The sequence below is a fragment of the Thalia democratica genome, chromosome 4 (assembly GCF_965202585.1).
Source record: "Thalia democratica chromosome 4, ktThaDemo2.hap1.1, whole genome shotgun sequence".
Lineage (NCBI taxonomy): Eukaryota > Metazoa > Chordata > Thaliacea > Salpida > Salpidae > Thalia > Thalia democratica.
This window is the reverse complement of record NC_139168.1, coordinates 51,473,146-51,484,939: the sequence shown is the minus strand read 5'-3', so window position 1 is coordinate 51,484,939 and position 11,794 is coordinate 51,473,146. Positions and strand designations below refer to the sequence as shown.

The 11,794-nt window shown below is 27.4% G+C and overlaps 1 protein-coding gene across 1 annotated transcript; it reads right to left on the bottom strand.

The window, feature by feature from the left end:
- Positions 1–6,283: 6,283 nt before the first annotated feature.
- Positions 6,284–8,407, bottom strand: LOC145835202 (putative RNA-binding protein Luc7-like 2). Its single transcript, XM_082942766.1, has 3 exons — positions 7,228–8,407; positions 6,843–6,892; positions 6,284–6,589 (listed from the first exon to the last, which is right to left on the bottom strand). Exon 1 carries the CDS (start codon positions 8,383–8,385, stop codon positions 7,423–7,425), a length of 963 nt encoding a protein of 320 aa, XP_082798892.1. The 5' UTR covers positions 8,386–8,407; the 3' UTR covers positions 6,284–6,589; positions 6,843–6,892; positions 7,228–7,422.
- Between the last annotated feature and the right edge of the window lie 3,387 nt (positions 8,408–11,794).

Here is an 11,794-nt window from a genome sequence, read left to right as displayed (position 1 = left end):
GCACTAAATAAATAAACTTTCAAGCTGTTAGTTTTATTAACATTTGAAATTGTTACTATATTCAGGGTTGCCACTTTACCTGGAATTTGACAATTTAGGCAAAAAAACATAGAATAACCTGGAATTTGAAAAATTTTATAAAAAAAACCTAGAATTTTAACAATTTTCGCTTGTTCAGTAGTAAAATTTTGATTTGACTCAAAAAATATATAATAAAAACTAAAAATATCTGTCATCATCAATTTTTTTTTAACTTCAAAAACATATTTAAAGTAGCTTCACAGTATGTTTTTATACTACAGTTTCTTATCTTAAATCTTAACTAAAATAGACCTGAAAATGTGTACTTTTAAAAACCTGGAAGAAAAATGAAAAACCTGGAAAAATTTTTGAAAAAACGAGTGGCAACCTTGTATATTATAAATTTTGTAAAGCAAAAGCGAACTTAGATATTTGTTTTTAACATAGGTTACTTTTTTTTTTGCTTATTTATAATTATTTCAAAATAAACTTATTTTGAGTTTCTAAACAATCAGTTTATGTGATTTTTCAATAGATTTTACATAGAAGAAGAATGTAAAAGAACTAAATATATTTATTTAAAATTTATCACCTGCAGTTTCTTAGGCAATAACTTTTAATTGATGACATACAGTTCTTATTTAAGTATTAAACATTTAATTGTCAGAAATTTTAATTAAGACATTAAAAGGATATTCCTGGACACGACATTAAAAGCTATCCAAGTGGTGTGCGTGTCGATATTCGAAAGAATTTTTCGTGCACTAGGACCAAGTTTTTTGAGCAATTTTTTTCGTTTAATATTAAATATCGACAAAATCTTTATAAAAATTAAGCAGAAGAGATAGTTTTTAAAGATTTTTTACGAAACTCAGAAGTATCGAGTTAATAAAAACCCTGCATCAAATTGTTGCCAAATTTCAATCAAGATCCACTTAAATCTTTGAATGCCTCATTTTTAGTCAAAGTATCTATAACTAGCTATTCCGAAGTTTTTTTGCTTTGAAGTTACTGCGAGTTAGTTTTCAGGATATTTTTTCTTCATTAGATACTATTATTGTTTTCAGCTTTTTGAATTGTTATTTCAGTATTTTTGGGCCGGAGGGAATTTTTGTGATCAATTGTTTGCATTTTTACACAATAACTTATGATGCTAAAAAAGCTTATCTAAGTCTTATTTAAGTACTGTAAATTTATTTAGATCTATACTAGATATGTTAATTCTTAATAAACAAGTTTAACAACTTCAAATTTCAAAATATCTTTTACTTTTTCCCTTTTTTTAGCTTTGTAAGCATTATAAAGTTTTTTACTCTAGTAAAACACTATATAAAGCCGAGCGCTGATTAAAAAGGGAGTTTTTGCAATTTCTAATAATCTTGAGTAGAATCTTAAAACTTCTGTCGTAGTTAAGCGTCGCAGCTTTTTGTTTAAAGCGAGTGCGCTTTGCATTTGCAGGTTGATTCGCTTTTCGTTTCGGCTAGCTATAATTGTTGGCAAGGTTGGTTAGAAATGAAGCAAACGCTCTTTTGTTTTATTATGTACTTTTTAGATTATCTGTGAACCATATTTCGCTATTTCTTGTTAGAATTACGTATTGTTTGAATTAGTAACAAACAGGACCTCTAGAAACGTTTACCAGAACGTGTTTCGGTCTAGTTCTGAACGTCACTTAGATTGTATTTTAGCAATTATATACGTTTAGCTTTCGTTGTTTTTTAGCGACTGTTACTCAGCATTACACTTATATTGTAGTCCACTGACTTCAATAAACACCGCTGAGAAACGAAAACAAGTGTACTTCATACACTTTTCAGCTTTCGTTGTTCGCTACGACCGTTTTTGAGCTCTACACTTCTACAGTGAGTTATTTTCCTGTACAAATCGCCGAAAAACTAAAGTAATTGTATATTTGGTTTGTATGTATTTCCAGCTTTCGTTGTTTTTTTTAACAACCGTTTCTCAAGTAGAAACTTCTATTGTAGTTCAACCAAAGCGGACTTTTAGAAGTTTCATACGCTTCAAGACCTAGATTGGCTCTGACTTTAGTAAGAATTGCTGAGGACTGTAAACAAACGCTAATACATTTAATAAAAATTGCCTTACAAACAAACCATCAAGCTCTGCCTTGCATGCGTGTGAGTCTTTTTTTTTACTTATTAGTAAAATTTTAAATAAACTTAGGGTGCCAAACCTATACTTTTAGTATTAACAGTAGAACGTAGCTAAGTAAGTTTTAATAATGATAAAATTAGTGTATTGTATTTTGTTCTTTATTAAATTTATATAGTGAAGTATATGTTGAAATCTCTAAGATTAAGTTAAAGACTTACTTTCTAGTGTATATTAGATTATTAATTAAGTAAACGTTAGAATCTTCATAGACTAAACTAAATAAGTACGATAGTTCATATAAAAAGCTGTACTAAACGTTTCATTAAAAAAAACTTAAGACAACTAGTTAAACTTAGATAACTACTGTCTAGTTTAGTCACGAATAAGATATTCAATTTATATTTAACTCTGAGTGCTACCAGTAAAAAGCCCAAGACGCTCTCGGCCAATAGCCTTACAAAGCTAGTTTCTAAGCACGCTACGCGAGCCCAACCGGCCGAGAAGACATCAGGTACTAGTAAGCATATTTGTAAAGGTAATCCTAAGCATGATGCAGTTTCTGACCAAAACAATGTGGTATCAGACGAAACTGTAACAGCAAAGGGTTATATCATCAACATGTTTTCCTATTTTATTCAAAACAAAGCAGTTCTTGTAAACAAATTGTCAGCCTACCTGCAATCATATTTTTCAAGTATTGACATGATTACGTGTTATACAATCATTGGTACGTATATGGGTAAAACTCGTTTTTATATAATTAAAATTAGGAGAATAAAATAGTAAGTGAACAACCTGTAAAACATTTACGATAAATAAGTTTATCGAGTCTTCTAAAAAATAGAACTTCGTGATTAGAATTTACAGCATGGATTTTGACAGTACGAACTGTAATACAAGGCACGTCTCAGGAATTTTTGTTATAGTCTGGAACGTCTTGAAAAGCTAGTTATTAGGTTACTAGTTATATTATTATTATTTTGTAGACACTATGTACTAGATCACCAACGAGATTAAGTTTTCTGCTATATTTCATTGAAATTTAGAAAAATCTCAAATTGATTTTACAAAATTTTTGAAAGATTTAATAAAAGTTGTAATGAAACCTGGAAACAGCTTGATGGAAATTTTTCACTTAATCAGTTGTTTTGTTACTTTTAATTTTTTAGTTTTATTTATACATTGTCTCTTCTGCGTTATGATTACAAAAAGCTTGCCTTTTTTATTTTGTTTAAATTTCTGACAATAAACTGTTTGATATTAAGCTAAGACTAATATATTAACATTTAAATGTCACTGCTGAAAGTAATTCTAGATAAAAAACTTTTTTTTTTCTCTAAAAATTTTCTTTTTCAAAAAAGAGTTATTGAAAAATATTATATTTTATTGAGTATACTAACAAATCCAACTGAAATATTTTTTTTTAGTACTCATTATTTGTTAGTATAAATGTTTTTTATTATCACTGGTACCACTAACCCTTGGTCGGTAAACGGTTCTCAAATTAGATAGGGTGAGAAATGATCGCGGGTTGGAGCTGAGCGCTTCTCAGTTAATTGAACGACATAAAAAAATTGCTTACAGTGTTTGGTCCTAGGACCTGGTGCACGAAACACCTTTTTGTTATCGAGTCGCACACAACGGATACCTTTTAACGTCTAGGTAAGTACAACTTTTACTCTACTTGTTTCTTTTAAATATTTTTTTGAAACAACTATATACAGAAACAAAAATCTTAAATCGAATTTTACAAAATATAAATATTTTGTAGAATTTAAATTTTTGACCCTCTTTTCGTCTTCCAAAAATACTAGGTTAAAATGTCATTAACTCAAACTGGCTAAAATCTAGAAAACTATTTTCGTACTACTTTTTTATATAATATCCATGCTAGAAAATCAAATAAGCTTTACTACAAAAGCTGCATTTTAAAGGTGCACCGAGTACGCCATAGTGGTCACCTTTACATGTTTGTCAGTCCAAGAAATCATTTGTTTGAAAAATGGCTAAAGTAAGTCAACAAGTTGTTATATTTATTACTAATAAAGATTTTTTTAAGTGTAATTATTCTTGACTATTAAAAGGTAAAGTTTGTACTATATGTTAATTTATTTACATTTAGTGTTGTCCAATTTTTTTCTAAAAGAGAGCTTGAATGATTTCCAGGTATCTATTCAGTATTTACTTAGTGCAGTATAAGAGTTTGTTTAGTTTTTATCTCGAATTTAATTTACAGGGAAGCATCAAATAGTTCCAAAAAATTAAAATGTGTATACTTAAAAAGATGTATTTAGTATAGTTATAACTTTTTATTTGCTTTATAAAAGTTTTAATCAGTTGAAATCCGCTTAGGGGTTTACTATTAAAATGATCTACTGTTTGATTTTATACATTTTCTTAAATTAAGTATTTTTGAACCATGTTTAAGTGAAAATATAATTTACAGTGTTTTTAGCTTCAAATAGTTCACACCTTTTTACCAGTGGTTCTCACAATTTTAGTTATAAATGCTTTACAGTTAAGGAAGAATTCCCTGGTTCTAGGAGGTAAATTTCCTTAAGTTGAACTATTGCACACATAAAAGTTCTTATGTGTTACAAAATAAAGGTTTCTAATTTAACTTTACTAAAATTAAGGCAGTATTAGCAAACGTCAGAATTTGTCTTTTGAAATGCTTTAAAAGTTTTTAACAAATTTTTCGAATTCTTTTAATAGATGCTATGTTTATCAGCAAGAGTGGAGTGTTATAAACTCGGTGTATCAGTATTACTGTAGTTAAAGTTGTTTATAAAATTTAAGATTGAAGAGCTAGCTATTTCTTTTTAATATTGAGGATGTTCCTGAAGCCACACAGGAAGAATTTAATGAACCAGTAAACTTTTGAAAGAGATAAGTTTCATTCTTGAAAACTTGAGACGTTTTGGATTAAAATGCAACGCTGCTGTCGACGACTAAGTATTTAAGCTCTGAAAATTTGAAACCATTTGGTTGAACTTGTGCGAATGCTGCTTCTCTGCATTGCTTACCATCAAACCGAAAGCACGAAACCGAATTGACGTTGAATCAGACATACGCAGTTATTATCTACTACTTTGTCGAGACATTGATCTGCTCATTGCCATAAAACAAGAATAGCCGTTACATTAAATGTAACTTAAATTATTTATATCATTTAAATTTCGTTTTTTGTTTTTTAAAAAGTAAACACCATCTTGTATATTGGGGGTGAATTTAGTATTTATCTTTTAACTAAGGGTAAAATACGAAAAAAGGTTAAGAACTGCTGTTATAGGCTACTTTTGAATTTCTAAAAACAACCTTAATGTAAGCTGTATGGGACCCAAAAAATGCAATCTTTGAGCTTTAGGTGAAAATAGTTTTACATGTGGTAATTGTTACAAAATTAAATAGTGCGGAATTAAGATATTTGAAAAAAAAATCACGGAGACTTTGCTTATTTACTTTAACTGTAAGTTTTTTTAGGAAAAATTTAGTAGTGCCTCTGTAAAAATTTTTTCAAATCTTCATCAGTTCTGCACAATGTGTTTTTGTGATATTAACCACATTTAAAACTATTTTAAAATAAAAACTAAAAGTTGCATTTTTATAAGCACCTTAATGTGCAGTCCAGAGCAAAAGTAATAATCTAAATATCTTTCAAAATTATATTTAATATATTTTAAAACATAATAATTAAAATAAAATAGCACTTTCTAGTACGGAATAATATATTACCAATTTAAGCTTTAAAGTTTTATCCATCAGCAAAAATTACAATTGACATTTTTTTACAAAAATTTACTCGATATTTAAAAATAGACCTCGTCTACTGAAAAAATAATATTTTAGATCCTAATGGTTAATTAGGTTATTTTGATTTCATCAAAAACAATAAACATATTATTCTTATTTTTTAAAAGAAGTTTGTAACGTGAAACATACACTACAATTTTTCTTAAAACACTAAAAAAAATTTTACACTTCGTTATAAATAACTAAATAAGTTTATGTTATCTATTTAACCAAATGCCATATCCAATTATCATAGTTAAACAACTGTAGTTATAATTTAGCATTTCTGTTAAGAAACTTAAATTATATTTTTTAATTAATTATTAATTTTTTCTACTTTAACTTCTATTCCACACGTTTATATTGTAACTTCATAAAAAAAAAAGTTTATATCTCAGAAGTTAATTGATTATTTTCATTATATAAAAAGTATCTTATAATGTAGAGTTAAGGCTTTTAAATGAAAGCAAATATTGATTTTTATAAAAAAACGTTGGAACTATTGTCCTTAAAGTTTTTAAAAGCAGTTATAGCTTTTCTTTCTCCGATTTCAGGGAGTTAACTGTTTGGCCTTTTTTCTTCATGTTGAGATTTGTTTAAAATATTTTTTTTGTTGAAGCGAAAAGATTTGACTGAGGCCATCATTACATTCTGAAAACACCTAAAAATTTATTTATAAAGACTGCATTTAGCATGCATAACTTTTTATTTAACTCATTAAAAGTGTAGAAATTTCAAAAGATTAGTGACTTTTTCCAGGCGAAGTGTAAGCTAGAATAAAATGCTCTATCTAAATGACTGAAATACTAATAAAAATTTTAGTAAATAACTTCATTATTTTAAGTTATTCTTTTGATAATACAACTATTTGGTAACTCACGGTGTTTTCATTGGTTTGAATAAAATAAACTCACGTGTTACTCTGAGCGAACATTCGCCAATTATATTCATTTTCAAATGAGAGCTAAAAAATAGACACTTAATTTGAACAAATAGTTAAATTTTGATAAGTAAATATGTTCATTTAAAGACCAGTATTTTTAAATTAGTGAATTTTACGAAATAAAAACAATAACTTAAGCAAATTTTATTTTATTGAAAATTTTATGCACTATTGGTTCTTTTTTTTTTAATTACGCGAGTTTTTCAATATAGCTTCAATAACACACCTTCTTTATCAAATATCTTAATTTAACACATTTAATGTTCTTTTATATGCTTAATGTATAAATAACAACTATGAAAATGCAAAATATTTTATTAATAATTCAACCAATAACCATAACTAATAGAACTCACAAGCAATGAGACCTTGATAATAATTTTGAAGTTATGGCACACTGTCCTTCCAGATACAAAGCGAAGCAAGTCCCTTGAAAAATCTCAGACAATATTAATATTTGTAAAAAGTATTTTAAAACAAATTAAAATCAACAAGTTCTCGTCATGACACATAACAAATTTATTAATAAAATCAACAGTTTTGTTAATAACTCACGACCTTGATCTGCGCCTCCTACTATAACGGTCTCTACTTCTTCTATGGTGTCTTGAATGTTCTCTGTCTCGATAATGACGATCCCTAGAACGACTCCTACGACGATGTTCTCTTGAGCGACTTCTGCGACGCCTGTAAGGAGAATTAGATCTGCTTCTTCTATAGCTCCTTTCACGTGTTCGTTCTTCTAGACGCTTCATTCGATCCTCACGTCTTTTTATTTCTTCAGTTCTCAGAAATCTTTCATGATCTTCTTTTCTAGCAATACATTTGTTTGAAAGTTCTTTGCACTTGGCTCGCAAAGAAAGAAATCCCAAATGAAGCTTTCCACCAAAATGGTCTGCAAGACGAGCATCATTATCATGTAGTCCAAGATATGCAGAACATACCTCACATACACGAAGCTTTTGCTGCTGGAATGTTGAAGCAGGCATTGCATTCCTATATACCTCTTCAGCTTTTCTTTTCTTTTCTTTCAACTCATCACATTTTTTAAGAGTTTCCATTGCATCATCAACATTACCATCATTGCCTTGCTGCTCAGCAAGAACTACAAGGTTTCCTATTTGTTCATTCAGGTCATGGACTTCATTTTCTTTAGATTTTACATCAGCACTAACTTCAGCTTGCTGGTCTTCTAACCTTTGTTTTGATGATACAATGCGCCTGTCTGTGTCTAAAACAAACAATTCAAGATGTCTCAAAGCTTCAAAGTCATAAAATAAATCTTTTTTCTTTTGTGCCATTTCATAATCAGCTTTTAGTGCAAGGTCATGTATGCTTTTACATTCACCAATGTCTGCTCGAGTTCCAGTAAGAACATCATGTGGACAGCAGCCAACGAGAAAAGTTTTGCAAACTTGAGGGTCATCAAATTTTATAGATTTGTTAGTAGAACCGTCCCTACCTGTGCCCATAAGCTCGTCAAGCATAGCTCTCATTTGGTCACTTGCTGACATGTTAACTTTTTTAAGTCTAAAATTCTGCTAATTTTTTATCTATTAGTGACAAGTGGAATGATGAAAATAATAAAAAAAAAATTTAAAAAAATTATTATAATTATTTAATAGTATGTATAAAACAATCATGAGACATCCAATTTAATGGGAATGGGACAAAACTGCATAAAGATAAATTTGCACAAGGGGACTAAATTTCATGAAGGGTCAATTCTGCACAAAGATACTTTTTTATGAAGACACGAGTTACAACTTTGCAAGAGAGTAAAAAAAAAGCTACCAACCGGGGGCAAGGGGTAACAGTGATAGTAAAAAGTAAATCAAACAACTAATTAAATTTAAGAAAAAATTAAATAGAATACTCCAATTCCTATTTGAAAGAAAACTTTGAAATATTGCTAATGTAATATGTCTATAGATTCTTAGCTAAAATGACATGAACATTGAAGCATGAAAAGTATAGTTTGTAATTTAAACCAAAGTATCAAAACTTTCATAAAAAAATGTTTTAGTGGTTGCTACTAAATATAGCAAAAAAGCCATTCTGAGAACAGAGACTAGCCTGATTTAGTTTAAGTTTTGGAAAAAATGTTTCAAAAATATTACAAGTAATCAAAAACTTTTTAAAAATTACTGTTTTATATTGTATAACTGTAGATATTTAGGGAAATGCAGAGAAATTGATAGAAAAATGCATTTACAGATAACAGATACTTTTTTCCTCAAGAAGAATTTTTTAAATATAATTAAGCAGATTCATGCACAACTATTAGTGTTATCAAGGGTCATTAATATTTTTTGAAATTGAGAATTTCTTACTTTATTTTATGTATTCTCATTTATTTGGAAATTTTTATTCCACTCCATCATTTTTAAATACATGTTTTCTTTATCAACTTAAAATTTGTATAATAAAATAGTGAGAAACCTTACATCTTCTAAAATTTGTTGCAATCCATTTTATTTTTCAAAGAATAACTTTTAGTTAATTATCATAAATGAAGCCTTATCTATTAAACTATTCGTAATCAATACTTTTCAGAAAATTATTATATTGCATCAGCAGTGTTATACTTTTGTTAAATTCTATTTTATTTGATATGATAATATTAAAATTAATTTCTCTCTATATTTCAACCTCAAATGTAGTTGTTCTTTGCAACATCAAAAATACTTAATTAAGTTTTATTTTCACTTTATATATATAAAATAATTTTGAAATTTTCAGATAATTTTAACGGGGTAACCACATACTCAAGATGCTTAGGCTAGTTAAAACTTTTTTGGTAAACTCAGGTTTACGATAGATTTTTTAACTATAATGTTTTTAAACATAGTGTGCATTTGATGACTTTAAGGGCATAGGGAATAAAATACTTTTTTATTTTGTCTTACTTTTAACATAACTAATTAAGTTACCAGCTACTAACCTCATGTTGAGTTTCAAAGTAGCTTTTAAAATATAAGCAATCAAAGTTAGAGAGTTCTATAACTTCTTTAAATAGATGCAAACAAAAAGTAAACATAGGCTTTTTCAATAAAAATCTATCTCTTCTTTTATTTTTGATTAGTTGTCAGAGTAAACTTAAGTAAATTTTAAACAATTTGTAAGAATTAAATAAAATTATTTTGTACAACTTTTTCTACAACAAAAAAAACAAAAATAATGAATTTCTTTTTATTTTGATCATAATTTGTTTTAAATTCAAAAATCTGCTTCTTATAAGTTGTTTGTAATATCGAAAAGTACCTTCCTGAAATTTTAAAATAAATTTCTTTAAAAACAAAGGAAATAATAGATTTTCATTGAAATTTTTCAAATTTGGAGAAAAATGGCAATGATTTTTTTTGATTTCATGTCATTGTTTCTTTTTTTTTTACAAAATTGGTTATATCTTATAAGTTAATTAAGATCATTTTGTTCTATAATAATCATCTTATAGTATATATTCATAAGCTTTCATAAAAGGCCCAATATAAGTTTAGTTTTAAAAAATTGGACCCCTTATGCCGTGTACTTTTTTCTTAAAATACCTGTTTTTATACAATTGTTTTTTTATTTTTTTAATACTTTTAAGTGTTTAAACTAAACTAAGGATTATAACTATCCTGAGTGACCAAAAACTGTTTTGAGTGACCTTAAAATATCCAGAGTCATCTTGAGATTTTTTAAAATCCTTAAATGTTTTTTTTTGCCTCTATAACAAACTAGTTATATCTCAAGTTCATTTTCTTTGAAAGAACAAAACAAAAAGGCTGTATATTTATGCCTCTCCATTTGGTCTTTTAATACAATTACATAAAATAACAAAATATTGAAATTGGATCAACAAATCTTATTCAAGATCAAGAAAAAATCTGCCCTGAAAGTTTTAAAATCTTTTAATTATTCTGATTTTTTTATAAGAAAACAATCCTGAGTCAGCCTGAATTTACCAGTGTACGTGCACGTCAGGCTAAATCAGTTTTTTTCTTGAAAAAAGTTGAAAAAGGTCATGCTAAATCAGTTTTTTTATTTAAATTTGAGAATCTCAGTTTTTCTCAGTTCAAATGCTTGAAAACTTTTGATAAAAAAAAATTGAGAAATCTTTTTAAGATCAAATTGAAATGTGAACTTATTTCTAAAAATAAAGATTTAGTTATCAAAGACAAAATCAGTCAGTATTTGTAAAAATAAATGCTTAAGACCTTTTGTTGAATCTCTAAAAAATTCAAGAATCTTCATTATTTTGTCTTAAGTAGATTATATACAGCATAATTATGAAAGTTTTTTTTTAAATACAATTAAAACATTACAGTTTAGTTCAAAAACTTAGCTGTTTGTTTGAACTTGTTTACATCAGCTATGTTTTTCAGAGCTTAGTTGGTATTGGAGTACAAGTTTTAGGTACAATTCATTTTTCTTTACAAGCACAAAACATTAAAGGTTCTTATTTTTTATTTTAGTGTAAGTTTTTTAAATCTGATACAACGTCAACAATCACTGTAATTATTTAGAGTTTAGAATTTATAATTATGTATCAAGTATTAGTCAAAATATGTATTAATAATTACTATAATATTTATAATTTTTAATAATTATACTACTATAATAAACTTTTTTTATTTATTTTAATACTTGTGGAAAAGTTTCATTTTAAATTTTAATAAAACACACAATGTACGTAGTTTTATTATAAATCTTCTGGTTATAATGTTTTTACTTAGTGCCTAATTAGATTGAACAATTGTGTTTAGTAAGATATATTAAATTTCACACTAGTTTTAGATTAGATATATCACTTAATTTAAAACTTATCACTGAATTTGTTATGTTGAGTGCATAGGGGCCAATCACCATTTTCACAATTTAGTCTTATTTTATTGAGTTGTAACTAAGCTATGAGTTGCTTTTTGCAGATTTTTGAAG